The sequence below is a fragment of the Microtus oregoni genome, unplaced genomic scaffold, assembly GCF_018167655.1.
Source record: "Microtus oregoni isolate MIOR12 unplaced genomic scaffold, Mior012 000057F_ref0000458, whole genome shotgun sequence".
Classification (NCBI taxonomy): domain Eukaryota; kingdom Metazoa; phylum Chordata; class Mammalia; order Rodentia; family Cricetidae; genus Microtus; species Microtus oregoni.
The window spans coordinates 7,824,943-7,851,252 of NW_024543833.1; the positions used below are offsets into that span (position 1 = coordinate 7,824,943).

A 26,310-nucleotide genomic window follows, 5' to 3' on the forward strand; every position below is an offset into this window, starting at 1 on the left:
GGAAAAGCCTGGACCAATGGTTCTCAACTTGTGGGTTGCAACCCCCTTAAGGGATTGCATATCCTGCATATCATATATTTATATTACTGTTCATAACAGTAGCAAAATTACAGTTATGAAACAGAAATATAATAAGAATTTTATGGTTGGGGTCACCACAACATGAGGAACTATAGTTAAGGGTCACAGTATTAGGAAGGTTAGAACCACTGACCTAGACCATTCTGGCAAATAATCCTTAGGGTTGAGTCTGGAATAGCTAGGCCCTTTTATTATTTTCCCCTTATTTGGTAATTTAAGATAAAGGAAAGAAATCTAGATGGTCTCAAAGCTCTAACCCATGGAAACCAGACACTTATAAACAAGTTGGGAGTGCCCCAAGACAAACAAAAAGATTTATGTCACAAATCTATCTCCTGTTGTTCATCATTTGAGCTTGTACTTTTTCTTTCTTGTAGCCTGGGGTACTATTTTTCATTCGGTGACTTTCACTGGTCAGCCCTGGCACGCATGTCTCAGAGGGAGGGCCACTGACCTCAGGTACATGGAGCCCTCCTCACACTTCAAACCTGCATTGTCCCAAACAGAGACGGAACGAACAGGGTTGTTGGTGATGTGAGAAGAGGTGATAGTGGAGGCAGGAGCAGCGTGTCTCCTTTCTGTGAAGACCCTCAAGATTGTGCCGTCTAGAGGAAGGACTCGCAGGCCAACAGCAGCTGGAAGGCAAGTGTCTTTTCAGAGCATGTCCCCAGCACCCAAGGCCAGTCAAGCTCCTGAGATCCTGTTCTATGCATGTTCCAGTTTGATTTCTGCTGCTCTGATAAAAGGTACCTTGACGAAAGCAACATGGAGAAGAAAAGGATCCATTTGCCTTACACTTCCAAGTCATGATCCATCATTGAGGGAAGAGGTAGGCCAGGAATTCAAGGAGGAGCTGGAAGCTTGGGGGAATGCCTGCTGGCTTACTCACTCTCCTGCTCAGTTAGTGTGCTTACATGACCCAGGACCACCTGCCTAGGAATGGTACCACCCACCCTGGGCTGGACCCTCCTGCATCAATTAATAATCAAGACAATGCCCCACCTAGACAAATCTGATCTAGGCAGTTCCTGGGTCCAGTCTCTCCTCCCAGATGATTGACTCCAGACTGACAAACTGACTCTAATTACAACAAGGAACTAACTTCATTCTGACTTTTCCTTTTGATCAAAGCGAAATGCCCCTCATAAGAAAGGTGGCTCACTCTTTCTCAACCAGTTAAAGATGAACACAACGTTACAACCACACTAAAGACCTCACGTGGATCTGTACTAAGTATGCAAAAGACCCAAAACATTGAATATCTCTGCAACACTCAGGCTCAGAACAATAAGGGGTTCCCTATGGAACCTTCTGCACCTACATGCTGCCAAGTAGCAGGGTGTCTAAGACACTTGCCCACGCTGCTAGGGGAGGTGAGCCTGGGACTTGGGTGCTAGCTAATCGAAAGTGCTTCGGAATCTAGGAACAGGACTTGGGTAACAGATTTGAAGTCACCCAACAGAGGCACAGTTGGTACATACATTCATTCTCACTTGTCATTCTGCCCCAAGTTCTACAAATTAACATTCCCATCCAGAGGCAACCTGGCTGGCCAAGCAATGCGAACAAGAACAGAGCATCTTCTCTTCCATGACGTGACTGCCCAATTCCTACAAGTTCTTTTGGGGAAGATGGTGAACAGAGACTATCATCTTGAAAGGGCATGGGCGACAACCTGGAAAAGTGACTAGAAGGTGTCAAGAGTGGGCCAGTCACTTGAAGAAGAGGAGACAACGGGTTCTCATGCCCACTTCATAAACACAGGGGGCTGATGAGACCTAAGCATTCCCAGTAGGATCAAAAGGGTGGTAATGGAGCCTTGACCTCAGTCAGGTAGGATGAGAGCTGGACATTCTTTCCTGGTCACTTTGCTCTCTTGGCTAAGATGAGGTCCAGTGAATGGGTGAGGTCCAGAGGCAGAAAGAAATGGCTAGGGAAAGTGTCTACCATGCAGAGTCTCAGAACAGCTATGTCTCCTTATGGACACATCAAAGCAGCCAGAGGAACTGTGCTTGTGATGATGGTGGCCTTCCTTGCTAACAGTATGCTTGGGTGGGTGGCACTGAGCACTAAGGGGATTCCTGGGGTCTCTTGTGCATTGTGGAATGATCAGACTGTCTCTGAAGTACTACCTCCTCAATTGTACCATCATCCCAGCCTCTACAGAATGAATATCCCCGGCTGAAAATGATGTGATTCCCTAGCCCTAGGAAGGGAGCAACACTTCACGGAAGGAGTTAGGGAGGAGTAGAAAGGACAGAAACTCCGCTATGCACAGGAGAGCAGGAAGGTTTGTTTCTTCTTCCTGTACTTTCTCCCTTTTTTTAGAACCATAAATGGGTAATAATAAATACTGCTATGCTAATAGTCCTACTTAGGAATTCAAACCACGGTCTAAGATCAGAGCACCCCTGGTCACAGTGTCTAAATACACCTTGAATTTGATAAAGCATGGACTAGAGCTGGCCAATGTCTACAGTGATTAACAGAGAAAGAATACATAAACCCTGGGGAGGGATGGAGCTCAACTGTGTATCATTCAGAGAAAAAAATAAAAAAAAAAAAAGAGCTACTCAGTAGTTTGGGAGGGAAAGGCCACACTAGTCTCACGGCCACTTCATAAACACGGGCACGAAAGGCATGCCTTTCCACAAGCTCCAGCTTAGCAGCCGAACCCAGATCTCCACACACAGCTTACCAACAGAACTACCCTCAGTGGACAAAATTCAGGAACTACTGATGGTCTTTGCTGCTACTCAATATGCATCCTGGCAGGACTGCTCAAAGACACCTTCCCAGTTTCCAGAAAGGGAAGTCCTTCCAGTCCGCATGTCATTACTCCCTGACCCACATTCTCCATATTCCCAGAGAGGCCAGCGTGGGGTAGACCACCAGATAAAGAAGAAGCGCCTTCCCAAGTGAAACCACACAAGAACTTAGCTTCTTGCCCCTCTCGAGCAGTCTTCCTGCTCTGCCCCCCTTGGTAAATACATGACCATGGTGCCTGTGGCCACGATGCAACACCTAAGGGCGGTGACGGTGAGAGAGCGCAGTGCCTGCTGGGTCTGCCCTGTGGAGACACGGGCACTTGGAAGCTGATGATACCTGCAGTCTAGGCAAGTCCAGGGGACTAGGCAAGGGACTGGAAGAACCTGTGTCACCCATACCGGAACACTGAATATTTGAGGCCTCCTGGAGTACAAAGTACAAATGTACCACAAAGGAAGGTGGGCATATTTTAGAACCAGAAACTACGCTGGGTGCACTTAGGAAGTAAAGCTTACGCCCAGAACCAAGCACCCCTGGCAATCTGTGTCAACCTGAGTGCTGTTGCCTACTGTTGATGGCAATGTGAGAGAGTTGTACCACAGCTGCCAAGGAGTGGCTGGCATCCACAGCCCTTATTTTAAAGCAAAGCAAAGATCCTGTGTGGCTCTAAAATGGCCACCATAACAAGATTTTCCATGTCCTCTTTAAACTCAGGACTTTGGAAGAATTTGCTCTCTCTTTCAAAATTGGAGCCATCTTTGTACGATGTAATGTCAGGGGTGGATGGTGTGGCTACCAGGTGGCAAGCCACAGAAAGTCACTGTGGTATATAAAGAAGTCAATCAAGCAGGCCCAGGGGAGCCAGTAGGCAAAACTGGGGACCAGGAGAAACTGAGGAAGTCAATAAGAGATGATGCAGAAAGCTGAAAGGAAGAGAGACTGTTAGGCCAAGTCATGTCCACCATCACTGCCCCAGCCTGTACTTCAGGCCTGAGGTGTATACAGCATACGGAAAGACATGCCCTCCTTGTTCCCTCTTGTGCTTGCGTTTGCACACAAGGACCACCAAGCCATTAGGTTCCCTGGGCAGAACTGTGGTTCCACTGAAGCAAGACCCTGCCCTGTTGAGAAGGGCACAGCCGCCATTCCATACTACCCATTACCATGGTTACACCCCATACCCGCAACAGCCTCTCCTAAGTTGGGCAGTGGCCGGGCATCTCTCTGGTCCTAGTAAGGGACACTCCATAAAGTAGGCTCTCCTGCTACGAAGAAAAGAAGGGAAGATGGATACTAGATACCTCCTATGTCTTACACGGAAATTGAGAATTCAAACTCACTTACATGCCCTATTTCCAAGTCTCCTGCTAAAAGTCACCAGACTCGCGGGTTATAAAGCATGCTGAGAACATGCCCAGCACCCCCTGGCCTCCCAAGTTTGGTTATGGGTCAGCTTAGCCTTACATCATACTCTTTTACTAAAGGGGGAAAGATGTTTGGGGGCAAGAAATAGAAACGTTTAAAAATTCCAAAGTGAGGAGCCTGGCTTGATGGCTTGTAGCGTCCTCCACCTCCGAGAGCTCCTCTCATTCCATCTATCTAAAAAGGCACGCATTGCTTGTCTTCCCACTGTCTCCTTCGGCTGACTCACACCCAAGAACTGCAGACACACTTGGTGATGGATGAGGACATCACTTAACCCTAGACCAATCCAGGACTAAATTCAAGCACAGATCTATGTATAACCTAGAACTGTGTGGAGGAAGCCAGACACGAGAGAGAAGGCATGGGAGTGTGTGGGCCACAGCTAGCAAGCCCAATTAGGGCTAATGGCCAATAAACAAATGGAGACTTTCACAGATGGAAGACCAGGGCGAGCTTTCGAAGGGCCACTTTCCTGACTGGGTACTGGCTCCAAGTAAGAATCCACTGAGTTCTTTGTATACGATGTACACGCTTTTCAACGTTAGCCATCAACCCAAAGCCCTTGACAACTCTGTACTGCGGTGAGCCCTCTAGCCCTTTGCCATACCCTGCCTGGGTTTGCAACTCCAGAACGGGGCCCAAGAGCACTCCAGATGGCCCAGGCTCACACTTACCGGCTGCAAGCCGTCTTCTTGTCTCCGGCTCTGGTTGGGACGATTGATGAAGGAACGTGTGGAGACTTTGTAGTGGTTCAGTAGGCAGACGACGACCACCACCATCACGGTGACCACCACGACGATGATGAGGACCTGGGCGAACTCCAGCTCCGCTGCAAGGAAGAAGAAGGATTGTGAGCGAAGGCCCCAGCATGTGAGTTCTTTCCTGGCTCGACACCCCTGCAGCTGCAGTTATGACCCCTCAGATCCAGTCCCCAGAGGGGACATAGAAACTATGGCCACACTCAGGAGAAGAAGAAAATGCAGGCATAAAGCAAATATGTGGCTGGGTCAGGGTGACACCTGAGCTCTGCCTGCAGATGCTATGGGTCAGTCATTTGCTGGACCTTGGTATTGTAACATTTTGGACAAATAGAGTTTCTGGGAGTGCCCTGTCCCATAGATCTCTGTTGCTCTGCTTTGCAAAGTTCTAGAACCTGGTCTTCAAACTTAAAGCCTTACAAAAACCTTCTGCTGGCCCTGCAAGGCCTCCCGGGTTTTGGCTACAACTTTCCTCACTGACAGGATGGAATTCAAGGTCAGCCCGGTGAGTTCACCAGAGGCAGGTGCAAAATGGGCACCTGTGTATGTTGGGCCAACCTCAGGCCAGCCTGAGCTGTCTCCTCAACTCCTGTCCTGTCAGGTGACCGTCTATCTCTTCATTCTAGCGGAGTTGAGGAATTCTCCCCCAAATGAAGCTGCACCTATGCAACCTCTCTACAAAACAAACCCACCTCTCTGAGTAAAATTTCTCAGAGCTCAACTCACAGGGGAAATAAATGTTAAGAGAGTAGCTTCAAGCATCTAGTCCTGGGAGAATTTGCCTTTGTAGGCAGCTTAGAAAGCATTCCCCCATTCTGCAGGCACAGCGTCTGAGCGGTAAGACCAAGGTAGGCCTCCAACACTAACATTACGAATGATACCCCACAGTTATTAATACACCCTGCACACACATGTCTGGATTCCTTCCCCTCCCCGCTTCAGCATTCCCGACCCGAGATGAAGCTGAGTGTGCACCCAGGGTTTCTCACGAAACTATGGTCCTAAGTCTGTTGTGGCTGACACTGCATCCTCAGTAATTAGCACACAGTGGTGCCTGACAGGTAGTTAGGAGACCTCACCAACAGCAGGGAGAGCAGTCCTGAGCCAGAGACCTTGTCTCTCATTTATGTAAATTCCTCTGTGAGATTCTCTACAGACAATATTTCTCATGGCATTAATGATTCTCTCATTTCTTTCTTCATGGCTACACTGATATTCCAAAAACATTTTTTCCTCTAAGAACTTTTATTTTGTTCTTTCATGTTTAGATCTCTGTGTTGTATTTTATACTTTGGGTATAGACAGCATAGGGCATTCTGAATGAAATGATCTGATACATTACTTAAAAATCCAAGCAAGGGTGAGCAAGATCCCCATTGCATAAACAGTGTGTATACAAGCTCCCTTAAAAGAAAGCGTCCTCACTACTCTTGTTCTTTTCCTGAGGACTGGAGCTTCTGAGCCTCCATCCTAAGCTCTCCTGTAAACCTGCCATGTGTACCCACCGGAGTGCACTGCCCTTGCTGAGCTGTCTGCAGCTGTACAACTGCACTGCAGCTTCAAGCAGAAGACCAGAGCCCTGGCAGGGACAGGGAGGGCTCAAAAGCTGCCCAGCGATGTTAGGGGTCCACAGGTGATGGAGAATCAGGAAGCTAAGATCTGTGTCACGGTGAGGCAACAGGCTGACTCAAGGGCTTTGGAAGTATAAATAGGGTCCCTGGAGGTGGGGCACTGGCCAAGGAAATCGGCCTTACAGTTATAGCCAGTGGGCCCCTGGGGCAACAGTAGGCTTGAGTCACTCAGCCCAAGCATGAGAGGCAGCTCTTTGAACAGACAAGAATGAAATCCAGGGTATCCAATCCCTAAGGCCAGAATCTTCGCAAGTTATGGCTAGCAGCAGCACGGGATCCCTGTGTTGCTGTTTGAAGGCCATCCCCGTGGGGTCTGCACTGGGTGTGGTACCCAGAGCAGAACACTACAGCCTACAGGGCTAGGGCAGGGCAGATGGCTCAGCAAAGTCTGACTATCTGAGTTTGATCCCTGGAGGAGAGAAATGACCCCTCCCCACACAGCTGTCTTCTGACTTACATATGTGTGTCGTGGCAGATACATGCTGACATAAACGTTCACATCATACATATGTATGCACATGGTAACATCAAATGAAAATATTTTAAAATCTATCTACTCTTCGAATTTGGGGCAGAACAGTCCGTGAGGACAGATCATTTTCTCGTTTAAGTTTTAAGAGATAGAAAACCAAAAGTGGGAAAATAGGAAGAGTAAAAACATCCGGCTCTGGGGGATTCTCAAAGTAAAAGCCATTAAACAGAGGGTGGTCCCCAGGGATGAGCAGATCTCGGGGTCCTGCTCTGTGGAAAGCCCTTCCCTCCCCCCATGTCTGTCCTTTCATTTATTTTAATCATTAGATTCTGCCCCAAATCTCCACAGCTTGTTTTCACGTGGTGGGGGACGGAGAGCGCATGATGGTCCGGGGAGCCTGGGGGACACATGAAGGAAAGACGCTTTAGTTTTGCTTTGGAGGGGTAGGCTAGGAAAGGGACGTCGGGGAGAGAATGAATTTGGAAAGAAATATTAGGATGGGAATACTTTTTAAGCCCACAGGAACACCAGCATTTTAAAAGGGTAATTGGATGCTTTTGAGGTTTCTGAATCTTTGTGTAAATCACTATGGATTCTGAACACAGCCCACCGGTCAGGTTTCCCTGATTTCAGTAGTTACGGATATCAACAGAAGTAAGGCAAAAAGCCACGCAAGTAAAGGACTTGAGGCTAAACAGAATTTCTGAGCTCCTGTTCCTTTTATGAGGCTGAAATCTAAGGGGCAATGGATGAGTCATTGCCAGCCACACACCAGAAATTTTACAATAAAATTTCAAACTTACAGGAAGGGATCACAGTTCCTTACTTTATTACTGTAAAATGGTGACAATGACGGCAGTGATGATGGCATCTCTGTCTTTATAGAAACATCTCCAAGAAATTCTGAGCTGTGCTGTGGGGAACCGCAGGAACAGAACTGTGTGGAGCAGGCTGGTCCATGCCTTGGTCCAATGAGGACCTGAACTGAATCCTCCAGGAGGCATGAATGTCTGAACTATTTTTAATGAACTCTGGGGAGATGTGTTTGTACCACTCTTGGCTTCCTAATATAACACCCACTTCTATTTGTGGGGTGGCTAGCACCATCTTCCATTAGGTCTTTCCTCCATGAATACATCCTCATCTGCAGGAGTCGAGGTTTCTAAATGTTTAATTAAGTTTTACGTTCCAGATATGTGATGTGTTCCCTGACTGAAAACCTCTAAAGGAGGAACATGGTGTGGGCCCCATGAGCCCTTCCTTTCACCAGCAAAACAAACACTTTGACCGCCTGTGGGGGAGCCGCCCTGTAGAACACTTATGTCAAGGCCAGGACCAGCCGCTCCTCACAGACCTCTGAGTGATTCACCTCTTACTTGTACCAACAGAAACCCCTCTACCTCATCCCCCTTCACACTACAGGCTGGGAACACAGAGAATGGAAGACCATGACCAGCCTGCCACAGAATCCCACCCTCTAGACAGTCCCCTCCCTGCAAACCCTTCCTACTCCCCTCCACTGCTGAGGCAGAGAGGCCGACTTTGTGACATTGGCTTGGTCTGGTTTGGCTTCTTCAACACTAAACTTGTGTCTGCATTTCCTTCCTGTCTCTGTCCTGCTCGGCAGAAACAGGTGTCGTGGTAAGATGACAGCCATGGGGGTGGGTGATTTTTTTTTTTTTATTTATGGGTCTGTGACACTTTTCAATTGCTGAATGTTCCTATAGTCGGGCAGATTCTTTCCAAACTCCTTAGCGGTAACGGGGAGATGGATGGGGGAAGGAACTGGGATCTACTTAGCCTATAATTGTCTTGAGCTGGAGACTATTGGTATAAAAACACTCTTGGAGATTTTAATGCTTGAATGAAAATTCACACTCATTAAACTCCATAGTTGAGGGCAATATTTAGCCTCTGCTATAAAAAAATGACTTCACAGATAAAAGTTCAGAAGGCAAAACAATAAGGGCTACAGCTTATGATTATATTAAAGTTTTAAAATTGCATTTTTCTTTGTGGCTAGTGGATTTACTCCAAATTGTTTGTTAATGAGTAGGACAATGGAAGGGAGAAAGGAAAAAATAGAACTATAAAAACAACCAGGTTTTTGCGATTGCTGGCTGTATCTTCCTTTATAAGTTTGTCTCTGAGCCCTTGAGAGCAGGCTCCTGACCCTCACACTGCTTCCTTTAGGCACAGAGTCCATGCCATACTAACACTCCTTTCTGACCTTTGTCCTCTGACCTTCTCTCAGAGACTGAGCCGTGGGCCAGGTCTTAATCATTGATGTGGAATTAGTGTGTATTACATATAAGGAGATCGGGTCTTCCAAATTCTGTTTTCTAATTTGTTTATACACTGTCTCGCACAGAACTGTATCCTGGCAAACATTCACCAACAACTTTAACGATGCTAACATTTTAGCAAAGGGTTCCATATTTTGCACCAATTACCCAGCATTCCTATTTAAAGGAAGTTCAAATGGCCACCAGAAAAGGCTCCTGATTGCTGTAAGTTATCTGCTTCTATATTCCAGCTACATTCCTATATTTACATAAGGCAGTTCGCATCACAACAACGTTGGAAGTGTTATCTAGGATCCGCAGGTGGAGCAGATGACACAAAGGCACATCTCCCCAACTTCCATCCCAACCAGGTACCTCCCAAGGCACCGGGCCGGCCGGATAGAAGTCAACAAGGATTAGACCGGCTAAGAAATCCCTAGAATACAGATTCTGCAAGTATCTCCAGCTGAGGGCACATCAAAGGCCGAAGCACCTGTCCAATAATACGACTTTTCTCTACATACTTCATCATCTAGTCTCCCCTGATTTCTTTAAAAAAAAAAAAACTGACCTAAACATCTCCCAATCAAAGATGACTGACAGAATTGTCGCCAAAAAGAAATAAACCCGCAGAGGAATGGTGGGGTAGTTACGAACCTTTGCAAACAAGTCCATGCCCTGCCATGCTATAACCGGGAACTAAAAGTGCCTAAGATCAGACTCCCCCCACCCCATAGAAGTCATTTCAGATCCACCCGCGCCTCACCTCCACGTTATTAAGAAGGTGTCAGAAGAAATAGAGCTGCGCATGGAACTGTCCCAGTCCCAGTCCCAGTCCCAGTGGTGGCTTCTGAGTGCTGGCTAACTGGCCGCCTGTTTGCCTCTCACTCTCCTTAGCTCCCCATCACTCTTGGAGCCAATTTCTGTTTCCCAATATCTCCTGTTACTTTGATAACCGGAAAAACTAGTCAATGACCCAATCCCATTGAAAGAAATACATCTTTTTTTCTTTCAAATGTTTTCAACAACTCAGGGTGGAAAAAAAAAAACATCATCAATCAAAGGGAAACTTTGAGGGCAATTGAAGGGGGAAAAGTAATTATATATAAAATCTTTGAGCGGAACAAGCTAATTGCAAATCAAAGAAGACAGAAAAAGCTCCCTTACGATTCCCACCTGAGAGAGCTGACAGACTGACAGGCAAAACAAACTTTTTTTTTTCTTCTTGAGACAGGCTTCCTGTATCCCAGGCTGGCCTCCAACTCACTCAACTTACTATGTTGCTGAAGAAAATCCTGAACTTCGGATCCTCCTGCCTCCACCTCTCGATTTGATGGGATACACCACTATTGCCACATTTAAGAACAGGCTTCCTGAGAAGGACTTGCTCTTCTGCTCAGACCAAACTCCAAGGGCAGAAGAAAACCAACCCCGCAACAAGCCCCGAAGACCATGCGTCGCCCACAGCTGCCCCCTGCAAATGTACCTTTTTTAAGGAACAGGTCTTTAAACTGAACCTCCTTCAGTGTGCTGTTGCTCAGCTGCTCGATGGACATAATCAAGTCCTTGGCAAGGGGGAATCCAGCTGTGGCACAGCCCACCCAGTTCAAACCATCCTTCAACTTCAGGCCAGCTCCTCTCCAGGCAGCTCAGAGCTGTAGTGATAGCCGGTGTGTGGGAGAGGGAGAGAGAGAGAGAGAGAGAGAGAGAGAGAGAGAGAGAGAGGAGGGGGGTTCTTATGTCTCTTTCTACTCTATCAGCAGGGGCCCAGCCCAGGTGCTAGACTCAAACACTGCGGCTCCGACCACAGACTGTGACTACCAATTATCAACCGCCATCAACAGAAATCAGGAGGTCTGCGGCAGGAAGCTGGCAATGGCGCAGAGAGAGTAAGCCGGGTCTCCAATCCCAAGAGCACTCAGTGTTGTTGACGACAACATATATCAATGGTTAGTCTGCCTTTCTCTGCGTTTGGCCTCACACCCAGACAGTTCACATCCAGACATGTCACAACCCCAGCATGTCACACACGCAAGGCAAAGAGAATGCAGCTAGACGGTGTATCTTATCCTATTACAATCCAATAATCTTTTGATAACAGGCAAACAGCAAATCAGACTCAGCAGAGAGAGGGGATCTGAAAATCCCAACATATTTTTTTTTTACCCCTTCCTCTTTGCTGGAAGCTTTTCAGAGCTGAGGAAATAGAGCGTGTGCTTACCGTGACAACGCGGCAAGCAGGACCGCCAGCCTTGTGGATCCAGCTGCCAGCACCCACCACATCCCTCCCCCTGGACGCCAGGCTACCCAGCAAGGTCCCTGACCGCTTACAGCAGCTCTCCCAGCGCTGACAGCTGGCAGCGCCTCACCACAACAAGAAGCGCTCACATTCATATTCTCTCTTATCTCTCTCTCATGGCGTAGCGGCACAAACCCAGCATTGAGAGAATCCTTTCAAACCAGAACTCTCAACCTTACTGCGCAGTTTTCGTTCAAACAGTTCTGAAATTACAGAAAAATAGCCCCAGGTGATACAAAGGGGCCATTCAAACAGGAAAGCAGAGACCTCTCCCAGGAGGACACGTCCCAGGTTCCTTTTGTACAAGTAGCCACTTTCTCTGGAGGTCTAGACGGTGTTTTTCAAATGTTCATAAAAACCTCCCTTAAGCATTCTGATGGCCCGAGGCCGTGTGGAGAGGCTTCGTGGAAGGCTGCATGTCTGTTACAGTTTTCAGAGGAAAAAAAAAATCACCTGGCAGCCACAGTGAAAAGGGCAGAGTGCCACCACACCACACTGCAAATAACCCCGACCACAGGCACTGCCGAGAATAGCTCTTGTTTCTCCTTATTTAGGGTAAATAGGGATGCCATGGGCCGTGACAACAGTGCTGGCTGCAGGAAGAGTTATCAAAGCAAAACTAAACCGTTGGTTACTACCAGAGTCAGAAACAAGGGCAATGGACGGCAGTCCCTGCTGAGAGCCCGGGAATGCCACCTGGGGCACGACAGCAGGTCCAAGCACTGAGGACAGCACTCTCTCCTGTTCTAATTCGTGGAAGCAGAAAAGGAGCAAGAGAATTGCCAAGAAGATCTTTGGGACATTTTCCCTAGCTCAAAGAGGCAGAAGTTTAGCACGGAAATTTACATTTGAGCATACGGTCAAATCTAGGCCCCGTGGCTGTTCTTCAGTCATTTCTAAATTAAAAATGTAGCTCCTTTCTTTGGTGACTTTCCTCGGGGTTATGAGTGACTGAGTGACTATGGGGGCGGGGTTCCAGGTAGATTGACAGAATCTTCAGCTCATGGAATACTCTAGAAAAGCCGGCTGCAAGAAGAATTACAAACTGTTCCCAGTTCAAGTCAGCTTCCCTGGTCTTCAGTTATCAACTGTTCCTAGAGCCTGGGAGACCAGGGGCAGCAGTTTCTGGTCAAAGGCTGTTAGCATGATAGCTGACTGTGACCCCACTCTCCAAGGAGGGAATAGGATTGCCCCTCTAATAATAATATAACTCCTGTAATAGCGGGGTTCAGTCCGTTTCATGGGCTCTGAAACCCCCTTCTGTTCTGTGCTACTGGACCCATTTGTGTTTTGAAGCAGTCATGAATAACCAACTTTGAAGTTTACTTTTCTAGAATGTTATGAACACTTCATGTATCTAAAAATCTTCTGGGCATAGGGTCACATGGCAGGTGGATCTGTGAGTTTGAGGCTACTCCAGTCTGCATAGCAAGCTCCAGGCCAGATAGGGCTCCACAGCGAGACCCTGTCTCAAACAAAACAAAAACAAACTCAAAAAGAATCAACATAGCTGCTTTTAATGGCCTTACATTTATGTTGTTTAGTGAACTTTCTTATCACTGGGCATTTCGGTCACAGGAACCAATTTGAATTAAATTCTGATTATTCTGTCTGAAAACAAAGTTCAAAGCATGGTGGTGGTGGCAGCACATGCCTTTAATCCCAGCACTCAAGAGACAGAGGCAGGCAGATCTCTGAGTCAGAGGCCAGCCTGGTCTACACAGCAAGTTCCAGGACAGCCAAGGTTACACAGAGAAACCCTGTCTCAAAGAAAACAAGAAGTTAAAAACTTGACCTTATAGAAGAAAGCTCATTTGACAGCTTGTGAAACCATACATGCACACGTACACACACACACAACAAATGCTGCCTTGTATCCCCATGGGATAGTCACTGTAGGTTGTAGGGCACAGCGTCTATTGAAACAGGCTGTGTCTGCAGCGTGCATAGCACACAGTAGCCTGGTTAATGCTGCCCAGTGCCCCACCCCAGCACTGCTGAGGGATTGTCTGGGTTGGTTCCACAGGTGTGGTCCTTGTCTGTTGTTTTTACTCCCTTACACACACCTAAGGGGTTGCTCCTGGAAGATAGTGCAGAAGTCAAATCACACAAACCATAATGCGAGGGTTTAGCCCGTGACAAACATCTCATTCTGGCTACAATAGGTAAATACTAGCCTATTTTTTTAATTTGTTTTTTAATTTTTTAATTATTTTTGAGATTATAATTAATCATTCTTCATTTCTTTCTTCCCTCCAAACCCTCCCATCTACCCCTCCTCACTTTCTTTCAAATTCATGGCCTCCTTTTCTATTCATTTTTGCTACATACCGATATGTATAGGTATATACATATTTATTCCGGCATAGATACATACAACTTGCTCGAGCCATATAGTGTTACTTGTATGTATGATTTCGGGCTGACCATTTGACTGGCCAGCTGGCGAGCTCTTCCCTGGGGAAGACTATTCCTTCCTCCCACTCTCAACATTCCTCAGCTGCCTGCAGCTTTCCCCATCCACTTGAGCACGTCTGTGGTAGTGCCCTTGTTCAGCTTCGGCTTGGGTAGCCAGGCTGATGAGACTTGACGGACCTGCTTAACAGATAAGTACCAATGTGTCTTGATCTGGAGAGAAGAGCAGGGCACCAAGTAGAAGGGCATGGGAAAGACTAGTGTGCTGGACAGAAGGACACACGTGTGATACTGTATACAACTCAAATGGAGTCACGTGCTCATCCACTGTGTCTTGGAATGACATCTCTAAGTGCTCTGGAAGGGTTTACAAAGACATATTAGCTTTCTAATAAACTTAGAGATGAGTCTCGAAGATCTGCGAGCCTTACCTACGTACAGCAGAGGCCAGGGGCATGACACCAGGTGGAGTCACCTCACATAGACGTTTCACAAGGGGTTGCTGGTAGCCATGAGGACATGACAAAGCAGCACTAAGAACGGCCCCAGAGCTTCCTGTGGAAAAGTCTCCAGTGAATCAATCCAGCTGACAAACATTTGCAAAGTGTTCGCAGCCCTCAGGAGGAAGCACACAGGCCTTGGTTATAATCCTACAGATAGACACCTTTCTGAGGCGTATTTACTAGTTATTACACGGCTGAGGCACTGAACTTGTCTCAGGTTCCAGCTGTAGGTCACTGGGTCTTAAAGAACTGACCCTGCTCAGAGGATTGGCTTTCAGCCATGATCAATATAAGACAAATGAAGGGAACTTGAAGCCTGGGGCTTCCCTGATGGCCAAAAGAAGCAGGGAGTTAGTAGTTGAAGCAGTAAAACCTAATAGGTCAGAGCTGGGCCAGGGGAGTAAAGAGTACTCTGCTATGCAAGAATATTTGTTTATACAATCCCATTTAGCATGTAGTCTGGCCCAGCCTCTGATTTTTTTTTTCCACCATGGGCTTTTTTGCCATAGCTGTTCTCTCCTCTACTCCAAACAGAAATTCTCACAGTTAAAGGGCATTTGAAGAGGCACAAACACGCTTTCAGCATCCATGCCAACAGAAAGCCAGCATTTATAAAATTCTATAAAGCGTCGCTGCTGTAGTCTAGAAACTTCCGAGCTCTGTGTATTTTTTATCTTTACACCAACTGTGAGAACTATACTTTCTTGTTCTCAATTGGTTGATGAGGGATCCAACACTCAGAGTGTGAATACTTAGTCCAAAATTAAATAGCAGGTAGAGGTGGGTAGGAGATGGACTATGGATTTGAAACCTCCCATGGACACATCATTTTGCTTGGTGAGCAGTAAACCAAACATCGTCCATCCACAAATGGACAGCGTCCTGAAGCTAACCAGCAGACTGATGAGCACTCGTTTTGATTTTTTTTTCAGCCTGATTACCCATTTTTAGACATTAAGGGATATATCAACTCAGAAATCCATTTCCACGAGACTTTTAGGACCATTTTGTGTTTCAAATGCTTACAACCCCATTAAGAATCAATGGTTCTGTCCATTATCCATTCCCCTTCTTTGGGGTTTCTGATTGTGCTGTGAAATTTTGCTCTGAGATGTTTTTTTTTTTTCTTCACATAAAAGTTATACCTTGGAATTCAGTCTTTACAAACTGAAATAGTGTGAGAATTTGTTATGTTCAAAAGTTCAGAGTGAAGCCGTTAAAGGAATATAAATACTATGTCCCTAAAGACTCAAAACACAGCAATAGTTTGATATTTGTATTAGCCTGTAGCATGGAGAAATTTACTAATGTATCCTTGGTGCTCGAAAAATGCAATACAGAGGTGTCTTTCTATAGAAATCTAAAGACTGCTCTCTGTGTTCAAACAGCTCATTGCTGGGACAATGTTAACAAAGGTAAACGGGTGTGACTATGAAGCCAGTTGGGCAACGAGACAGATTAAAAGATTAAAATGCTTTAAGATAACCTCTTACCATGAAGGGAACTCCACGTGCTAACAGCTTTTAGAATCTGCCTTACATAGCATGTGCACAACCACCGCAATGCTTTTTTTCCAAAGAGGAATTAATTATTCCATGTTTATGGTAGTCCAGATTTGCATCCTGGAGAGCTTCATCCCATCACAAGGCCACCTACCAGTAGCCACACCCCCAAAAGAGAGTGACTTTTCCTTCTGTGAGCAACCGTCAACTACCAATACCCCCTCTACCAAGAGTGGGGTCTCGGGGGCTCCTGTCGACTCATGCAGGAATTTTGTCTGGCTTGGGCTTGTGCAGGTAACCATAGGCACTGTGGGGTGGTATATTCAACAGACATGTCGTGTGGAAGCACAAAAGAGGGACATGTAAGCCAAATAATATCATTCATGGCTAACACCAAGACAGTACTCATAAAGGGCTCATCAAGTACTCATCTCAGAACTATCTGAGATCATGTCACTACCCCATTTAACGCTTACAACTACTACTGAATTAGTACCAGATATGATCATCTTATTTAAGTATTGCAAACTAAGGCACAGAAAGGTAAAGTAGCTTGGCTGAAGTCACACAGCCTGTGAGTGGCAATGACTCTGGTTCCACCATCTGTTACTAAACCTCAGGAAGCAGGGCACAGGGCGGGGTTTACTCTGAGAGGAATGGTCCAATAATCCCCCCGTACCTCTGGAGCAGCAACTAAAAAGATCTTGTCTAGAGTAGAGTCCGACCACATGAGAGAGGGCTGAACTGCCTCTCTAAGAGACAATTATTTAGAAGAGACTAAGAGGCAACCCAAGCATGAAGATGATTTAAAAACTAGAGACTTTAGTAGTAAATGACTGAAAAGTATCTTTTGCTCCCATGAGAACTGCACTGCTCTGTGCCTGTCAAATTGTACACAGGATGAAAACAAGAATTAAGGATAGTTATTCAGAGGTCAGACCACAGCTCAAAGGCTATCACAAGAATATCTCTGCAAAAGGGGCCTGAGTTTAACGGAAGCAGCCTGGGACAATTAATGCCCATGCAGAGTGAAAAACAAAGCAATCAGCTAACAATTAGTGGAAATCATCAGCTGGCAACACCACCAACCAAGGCAGACAGTACAACAGGAATACGGGGTAAAGAAATATGGCAGACAGTCTTGTGAAGATTACTGTGGTCTCTCAGGACTGTCTTGCTCAAGGCTACGTCCTCAGGAGAGCAACGCGAGAGGTGTGAGGCACAAGGTAGAGCTGAATAAAACAGCTCAGCCAAGTCATTACCTAAACAAGAGAACAGGTTCAGGGATAGGGTTGGAACTGACAGCTCACACACTCTATCATCAAAAATGTCCATGACTATTTCTCAACAAAATAAGTGAACCACCACTTAGCACAGAGGCACATGCCAATAATCCCAGCATTTGGAAGGCAGAGGTAAGAGGCTCATGAGTTTGAAACTAGCCTGAGCTTCGTGTCTCAGGAAAAGAATAAGAGGCAGGGGCAAAGAAAGAAACAAAGTGCGACCCATAAACAAAAGAAATAAAGCAAACAATAAAAACTATTCACAGTGTCTAAATGCTGGGCTTCAACAGAAAAACTTGATAGCACCTATCATTATTATGCTCAAAGAACTAGAGGAAATGATAATCACAACAACAAAACATGATTGTATAATAAGCATTATATTGATAAATTGTCATGTGCTGTTTAAGTTTATTGAACATGAACTCTGGAAGTGAGGAGGGCCTCTCCTATCTCCACTAAAATCCCAAACCCTGGGTCAGGCTGGTCCCCGGCTCTGTAAGGAGAGGGAACACAGCCAACAGATCAAGAGCAAAAAGCACTGTGTCTCAGAGAACCGCTACTAGGTAAGCCACTTCCAACAGAAGCTACACGTTGCCATCCTGTGATATGAGAATGCCTCCGGCTGTCCTGTATGATGTAATATTGACTTGCCAAGTGAGATGTGCCCACTGATAAAGACAGTGGCCTGTTATGGGGGTAACCAGCTATGTTCTGATCAGATTTGAGGCACATTCCACAGGGAAGGAATTCACACCTGGTACTATGAAGCCGCTCTTCCTGGCTGAGGAGGCCCATAGGCTGCAGAAAGGAACCTGTTGCTGCTGCTGTGTAAGTGGACATGATGTCTACACTGCCTTCCAAACATCTACATTTATATCCATAGATTAGTGCAACTCTCAGCCTTGATAAACTTTCTTTTTGCCATGGGAAGCAGTTAATACAGACACTTATTACTGGCTAAAGGGTTAAGACTAAGTGACTGTGGAGTGCTCAACTCTAAAAGGAACATCTACCCCACTCCTCATTAATGTTTGGGGGACACTGTAGAAGAGGGGACAGAAGAATATAAGAGCTGGATAATGAGAAGGGGTGCTGTGAAGTGCTGTCTTCTGGACACAACATGACCACTGCTCTCATGAATTAACAGCACAAGGCCTACACAAGACTGAGCTGTCATCTCCCAACGTGGACTGAGGAGGTGAAAATGGAGACTGTTTTTTCGTTTCCCAGTCACCCAGACCCCACTGATCACAAAGAACTATATTAATCACAACACTGTTTCATCAACGGCTCAGGCATATTCCTAGCTAGCTCTTACAACTTAACACATTTCTATCAATCTACGTATTGCCACAAGGCTTTGGCTTACCGCTAATGTTCTGGCATCTTTGGAAGCTACATGGCATGTCCTTGACTCCACCTACTAGCTCTCTATTTCTCTGTTTGGATTTCCCACTTGGCTTTATTCTGCTAAGCCATTGACCAAAACAACTTTATTAATCAACCAATAAAAGCAACACACAAACAAAAGGACATCCCACATCAGGGAGGGGTGCCTGATGCTTCACCCACAGCCAAGCAGTTCTTGGTTGTCACTGGCTGCTCTGTGAGGCAGAGTTCTTTTTCTTCAGTGGTTTAGTCCCTACAGTAGCTGGCCATGAAGTCAGTACATAGTACACAGTCACACGTGCATGTGACCCTAATAAACACAGTGAGTTATTAAAAATAAAAGACAACAAAAGTAGGGGGAAAGTGATGGGAAGGAGAAGGGTCTTAAAGGAGAGGGGAATGGGTTGCTTCTGATCATAATACAATATAGTCACATATGAAACCATTAAAGTTCTTAAAGCGTTTTAAAAGAATTTGACCGCCATTTATCTAAGGAGTGGCAGTGTTTCGATAGTGGAGATAGCCCGAAAGAAAATGAGTACACAGGTACCTAACATTTTATTTTGCCAGCTCCCTAAATATTTGCTTTCTTCCATGGCTTTTCACAGCTCTGGTGATGAAATTTCTCTGTACTTTATTTACCTGGAGATACACTAGCATGACATAAGGACATATACACTTGTAGATCTACCATATTTTTTTAAGGTATCATCTCACTATGTAGTCCTGGCTGGCCTATGGCTCAATATGTAGACCAGGCTGGCCTTGAACTCAAAGAGGTCTGCCTGTCTCTCTCTCGAGTAATAGTATTAAAGGTAAGTAGCACCACTCCCAGTTTTAGCTCTCACATGGTTTTAAGGCATCCAGATCATTTTGACATGAACATGTCTAAAAGTTAGTTACTACAATATTCCATCCTGTGGGCATAGGTGTGTGTGTGTACAAATTTCAAAATTCTGAGGCTTTTCTTAAAATATGGTAATTGCTATCATACTGAAACTAATTTGATTAGGAGAAGAGAGATAAAATACTCATAGCTCAGACTCAAAGTCCTTCTTAGTACCTATGCTTTACTAGGTTTACTACCTAGTAAAGAATTTTACTTCTACGTGGAAGCAATTAGAGCAATGAGAAGTTTACTGCACACTGCTTTAATTCAATCAGCCCACTCACTGTCTGGCATTATATAACATGATAAGAAATATGTCTGGTCTTTTTTTTTTTTTTAAGAAGTCAGGGAGACCTAATTGTTCAACAGCCAAGTTCACTTAAGAAAAAGTTCATAATTAGCAATGTTTCAGTTTTCCAACTTGATTTGTTTCCCCGGCTTAATTAACAAGATTGTTTTCCTCCTAAAACAGGCTTAATATTCTAAAATGTGTCTGCGTCTAATGTGCTCTCCATATAGCTCCACAGCAGTTTGTGCTAAGTAACAGATATTTTGCTCGATGGAGCAAGTGTGCTTACATTTGGAGAAAATCTGGGAAAGTGGTTGTCTGCATCTGTAAAAGTCATCACTATAATTAAATGCTTTAATTTTCCTAATGGGCTTCAAGAGGGGGAGGGGAGCCAAACGTGTGCTAAAAGATAATCTCCTGCAAGAGGAAGTCTGGATGGAGGCTTAATCGAATCTGGGGCAGAAGTTACATTGCCAAAATCACTGGTCATCAAATAACCCTTTCTCATTGGTGCGTTAGTGAATGTGGATATCCTTCACCTGGGGCAGGCTAGCAATCCCCCTGGCTGAAGGTAATCTTTGTGTTCTTCAATATTAAAGGCTTTTAAAAGACCCCTTTAAAAAGCAACAAAGCTCGTGAAATAAATAGAACAACAACAACAAAAATTCAGGACATGCTGTTACCACCAAAAATAGCTCAGGGGCTTCCAGTAGTCACATCAGACTAGGGAGAAATGGCAACAGATTTCTTCCTGATAGGAAATGAAGTCTGGTGACCAACTCCTGCTCTCTCCCTCCGGTAAAGCCGATGTGTCGACTAGACAGGTAGACATTAGGTACTCAGGCTGTCTGGATGCTATGGAAACCATATCGAGTGCACTTGACCATGGGTAACAGGGTCAAACAAGCATGAGGCGCATTGGTATCCTGACCAGGGAAGAGGCCTCATCTGCATCTGCTTTTCGCTGCAAGGCTGCCCTGTTTGTCAGCTCTGATATAAACGAGCTCCCGCCTCTTCATCTAGTATTTTACCAAGAGCAGTGGAGACTGTGAATAAGGATAGCCTCCTCTTTTTGTCCTGCTCGGCCCGGCACAGAGCCTAAAGCCTGGACCAAACACAGTTTATAACTCACTGCGTTGGCAGGGAAGTTCTGTGGGGGCCGAGACAATATTTAGGATTTATTCTGGGCCCAGAGTGAATCGAGAGACAGATACTAAGGTACTCATGGCAGGATTATTTTCACAGAACTTAGCTTTCTTCACCATGACATATTCTGACTTTAAATTTACCCTGTGCTTAAACATAATTAAAAGAAGTTGCAGGGTATAATTATTTGTCTAGCGTGTGTGAGGAAGAAAGATGAATCTTGAAGGCACACCTCCACCTAACCACTCAAACCAGAGACTGGCTGGAGGGGAATAGGGCCAAGAATTCCTGCAGTTGCTGGGGACAAAGAACACGAGACATAATTGATATTTCCTACTGATTGGAAAGGGCAATAAATCATCTATCACAGGTGAAGGGAAAGAGGACTGAGCTCTGACTGTGCGGTGTTTGCTGAATCCCGCCATACACCAGAGCTGTAGAGCCGAGGCATTCCAAGGGCTAATGGCAAAGCCAGACAGCCATGACACCGTGCCTCAGAGTACGTTCACTCAGGAGCTTCTGTGGTCGCTGTTGCACCCACAGCATCTCAACTGTGCTGGGCCAGTATGAAGTCGCCAACAACCGACTGTTAGGCCAAGGAATGAATAAAAACCATACTGATGGTCTGGGACCTAGCTTCTGACTCTATAGGGGCTTATCTTGGTGCAAATAAAAAGATTCTAAAAAGTTAACTCCCTCAGTGAGGTATAGGGGTGCACGCCTGTAACCCCAGTACTCAGGAGGCTCACCACAAGCTCAAGGGCAGCCTATACTACACAACCAGTTTCAGGCCCGCCTCAGCAATGTAAGCATATGTATCCGTCTCAAATGAAAAACAGAACAACAAAAACCAAATGCAAAAGCAGTCTGTTTTCTCAGTTGAATGTGGTGTAGTCGTGTGTTCTCCCAAAAGCACTTGGGACCAAACTATTTTCTATCTCTCTGGAATAAAAAATAAACAAATAAACAGACAAACAAACAAAACTTTGAACTTCCAGTTCAGTGCTTTCTAGTATCATATAACTCGATTCTAAGTTCAGTGTGGGGTTGGAGAGCTGATTCAGTGGGTACAGGTGCTTATTTTGCAAGCAAGAAGACTTCAGCTTGAGTCCCCAGCACCCATGTAAATAGTCAAGCATGGCTGTGCATGCCTGTAACCTCAGGATTAGGGGACAGAGATAATCCGATTCAGAGCACTCACTGGCCACACAGCTTATCCCAAAAAGTGAGCTTCCAGTTTAGTGAAAGACCCCATTACACACCAATAATAAGATGGAGAGGAACAGAGGAAAACATACTGGAATTAAAAATAAACAAATAAAACTTTGAGCTTATAAAATAATACTACAATATTAAACTGTACATAGTTGTATGAGTCTGTGATATTACAATGCTATTAGTCTTTAAATAGCCACTCTGGTTAGCTAACATATAATGGTATAAGTGAAATAATCTGAATGGTTGATAAAAACCAGAAACCTTCTCTTCATGAAAGCATATCAAGTGTTGATTTAGATGTATGCGAACAGAAAATAAAGCCTGCCTTCTATGTTGTATCATTTCTGGGTCCAGTGGGCAAGGGGAATTGAAACCCGACTGTAGTCCAACACCACACACCACCCACTCAAAAGTACCACAGTGGACAAAGCAGAAGAGCTTGTATATCCTAGTCTGAACACCTCGACTACCCTTCTCCAAACTGGTCAGCCATGACTGCTGGCCTCAGGTCACTGCCCTGAGTGAGAATTACATTTACTCTGAAATAACACACAACCTCAAAGACAGTTCACCTCTAAAGAGTGGCTCAGATGAATCTCTGCAGTTAATAGTGTAACTAACTCCCACCATTCTGCTTTGAATACCTACCCAGAGGTCAATGCAAAAACTACAAATTTGCCTTCATCCCTTCTCCTGTTCTGCTAGGAGATGCCTGCCTTCCTAGGCACTTCAAAGGTGAAGGGTCTCTGGACCAGTTGCTTTTCTGCTGCTATGACCAAAAGTGACTTATGGGAAAAGAGAGTTTATTTTTACATACAGTTCTAGATAGAGAGTCCACAAGGGTGGGGAAGGCATGGCAGCCAGTGGTCAGAAGTTAAGAGATCACACCTTCAACTGCAAACATGACGTAGAGAGTATGTCATGGGAAGCAGGGTGAGGCTATGAACTCGCAGAGCCTGCCTCCAGTGATGGATTTTCTCCAGTAAGGCTCCAACTCCTAAAGGTTCCATGAGTTCCACAAACAGCACTCCCAACAGGGGATCAAGTTCAAATACATGAGCCTATTGGGGGTCGTTTCTCATTCAAACCATCACAGCCTCTGTGCTGGGCTTTGCGCTGACCACTGTAAGATTTCTGCTCTTTTCCCTTCCCTCACAGCATAAATCACTACAACTGTGTTCACAGGAGGAAATGCTGAGGCCGAATGAGAGAACGGCACTGGGTTAAGGATGCACAGGCAGTAGGTGAGTGGTTCCCGTTTCGTCTAATATGGACTCAGAGGCCATGCTCATCTCACAGCTAATGAAGAATAAATCATGAGATAACATATAGTGCTTGAAGCCATAAGCCATCAGATGTGTCAGTACACTTTCTGTCTGTCCCCCTCTACAGACACAGGCTTGCAAAATACCCACATGTACACATATACACAGACATGTACACAAGTGCACCAACATACACACAAATATGTGTACATACAATGTTCTGGTAAGCATGGCTACTGAGCTGAGAACACTCAGGTCTAGTCCTTAGCCCCTGCCTGCACACACACCTGCAGCAGGCTTTCTCGGACCACCAGCTCCCAAATCACGACATGGACACTACTGATTATAAATGCTCAGCCTTAGCTTAGGATCATTTCTAGCTAGCTCTTTTTTCACTTTAATTATCCCATTTCTATTCATCTCCATGCTACCCCGAGGTTCTTTACCTCATCTATGCACTATCCTTCCTGCTTTACTGCTTCTTCAGTGCTGGCTGGTTCCCCTTTTCTCTCTGCCCACTATCCCTCCTCTGCCTTGTTATTGGCCATTCAGTTTTATATTGGCCCAACCCAGTGCCTTATAGGAATGCAAGGTAAACAGCAACATAGTCAAACAATTATTCTGCAACACAAACAAATGCAACACATCTTTACATAGTTAAACAAATATTCTATTTGGCAACATATCCCCACCAACACAGATTCACAACCGATATTTTTAGCCACTGGTAAAGCTGTAGGAGTCAATAGGAACCACAGAACTAAAATTACTAGGCTCAAGTTGCTGGACAAACTTTAAAAAGGAGGACTAGAAAATGAATGGCAGACAAAACAGAGGCAATGCTTAGACACAATTTTATAGTTGGATGATCACCAGGTTCTTTTTATAACAGTGTGAGCCCCCTTTTCACGTTCACAAAGAGAATTCCCCAGAGAATCTAAGGGAGTCTATCAGGAACAGACAGAATGCAAGGAGCTCAGATGTTTGAAATATGCTAGACAATTTTCCAGACAGCTTAGCGGGGAGATAGAAAGCTAGACAGGCCTCTATAAAGACTGCATTATAAGGGCTACAGAGATGGCTCGGTCATTAAGAACACCGGCTGATCTTCCAGAGACCCAGGTCTGATTCCCAGCACCCACACTGTGGTTCCCAAGCATCTGTAACTCAATTTCCATGGGCTCTCATGCCCTCTTCTAGTCTTCATAGGCTCCAGGCGTGCACATGGTACACAGACAAGCATGTAAGCAGGCACTCGTAAAAATAAATCATTTTTTTCAAAAGTAGAAACTATAATTAAGTGATGCTGCTTTTCATCTTTTGTAAAAAAGAGAGAAAGCTATGTTTTAAAATATCTTTACTGCTTCATAAACCAGGAAACCCAGAAACCTGAATCTGTAACCTTTCCTGGGTAATAAGACAGTAAAGCAGGAGAGGAGACCAGGAGATGTCTGTGAGCAGAGCACCAGTGTTTCTGGAAGAGTCCTCCAAACAACAGGAAGTGGGATCTTAGTACTGTCATTCAAGCTCAGTGGAGGAGGACATCCTCCCCCAGCAGCCACCAACAGTCAGAAAGGAACATCTTTTCTTTTATGGGAAGATGTTGGAGAACCAAGGACTTCACCTCCTACCCAATGAGACGCACTTCCATATATCAGGAGAAAACACCCAGCAAGTGGCTCAGACAGAAATGTGAGGGGACAGAGATGACTACCAAGTTCAAGAGAACCGACAGGCTACAGGAGACCAAGCAAGGAGCTTGGAGGACAAGAAACAGTGTTCGAGTTGAGCTCACTCTCTAGAACGGCAGGAAGATCAGTGGCCTGGGCCTGGGCACTAGGGGCTGGGAACTAGAACCCTACCCTGTCAGCCCAGAAGAGCTGGCATATACGCATGAGGCACGGAGTGGAATGGAAAAACAGAATCTAGGAGACCAGGGAACTCACAATACATCCTGTATTCTGTCTTACCACAATGGATAATGTGGATATCAACAGTACGAGAAACTACAAAAAATACACAAAGTCATGGAGATTAAACAATGTACTAGTGAATGAGGTGTGGGTCACTGAAGATATCAGGAGGGGATTTTTTTTTTAAATCCTAGAATTAAATAAAAATGAAAACACAAAATACCAAAATCTATGGAACACAACAGAGACTAAGGGGGAAGTAGCTGACATTAAGTGCTTATATGAAAATTTTTATGAGATTCACTTTAATGAATAAGAACAAATAGAAGCCCAAACAGCAGATGATAAGATAAAATCAAGTTGGGTGGTGGTGACACTCCACAGCAGAGGCAGGTGGATCTCTGTGAGTTTGAGGCCAACCTAGTCCACAGAGTCAATTCCTGGATGGTCAGAATTAATGAAAGAAAAATGAAAAAAGATACAAAGGATTAATTAAGCAAAGAGTTGGTTTGAAAAGATTAACAAAATTTACCACCATTAGCCAAATTAACCAGAAGAGAGAAAACTCAAATTATTAAAATTTAGAAATGAAAAGGCAGGCATTATAACAGATACCAAGGAAATCATGAAAATTTCTCAATAAAATATTGGCAATCTAAATTCAAAATAATATCAAAGAGATCATTAATCACCATGCCCATGTTGTTAGCATTCCAGAGATGGCAGAGATAGTTCAACATCGGTAATCAACAACTCTCCACCGATGCAATAATCG

The 26,310-nt window shown here is 45.1% G+C and overlaps 1 protein-coding gene across 15 annotated transcripts in view; it reads right to left on the reverse strand.

The window, feature by feature from the left end:
• Window positions 1-26,310, reverse strand: part of Ldlrad4 (low density lipoprotein receptor class A domain containing 4) — a 323,747-nt gene that overhangs the window by 24,953 nt on the left and 272,484 nt on the right. For all 15 annotated transcript variants that reach the window (XM_041639126.1, XM_041639127.1, XM_041639129.1 and 12 more), the window contains one exon: window positions 4,950-5,104. In XM_041639126.1, coding sequence (XP_041495060.1) covers window positions 4,950-5,104 — 155 coding nt within the window. The remainder of the gene's footprint in view (window positions 1-4,949; window positions 5,105-26,310) is intronic.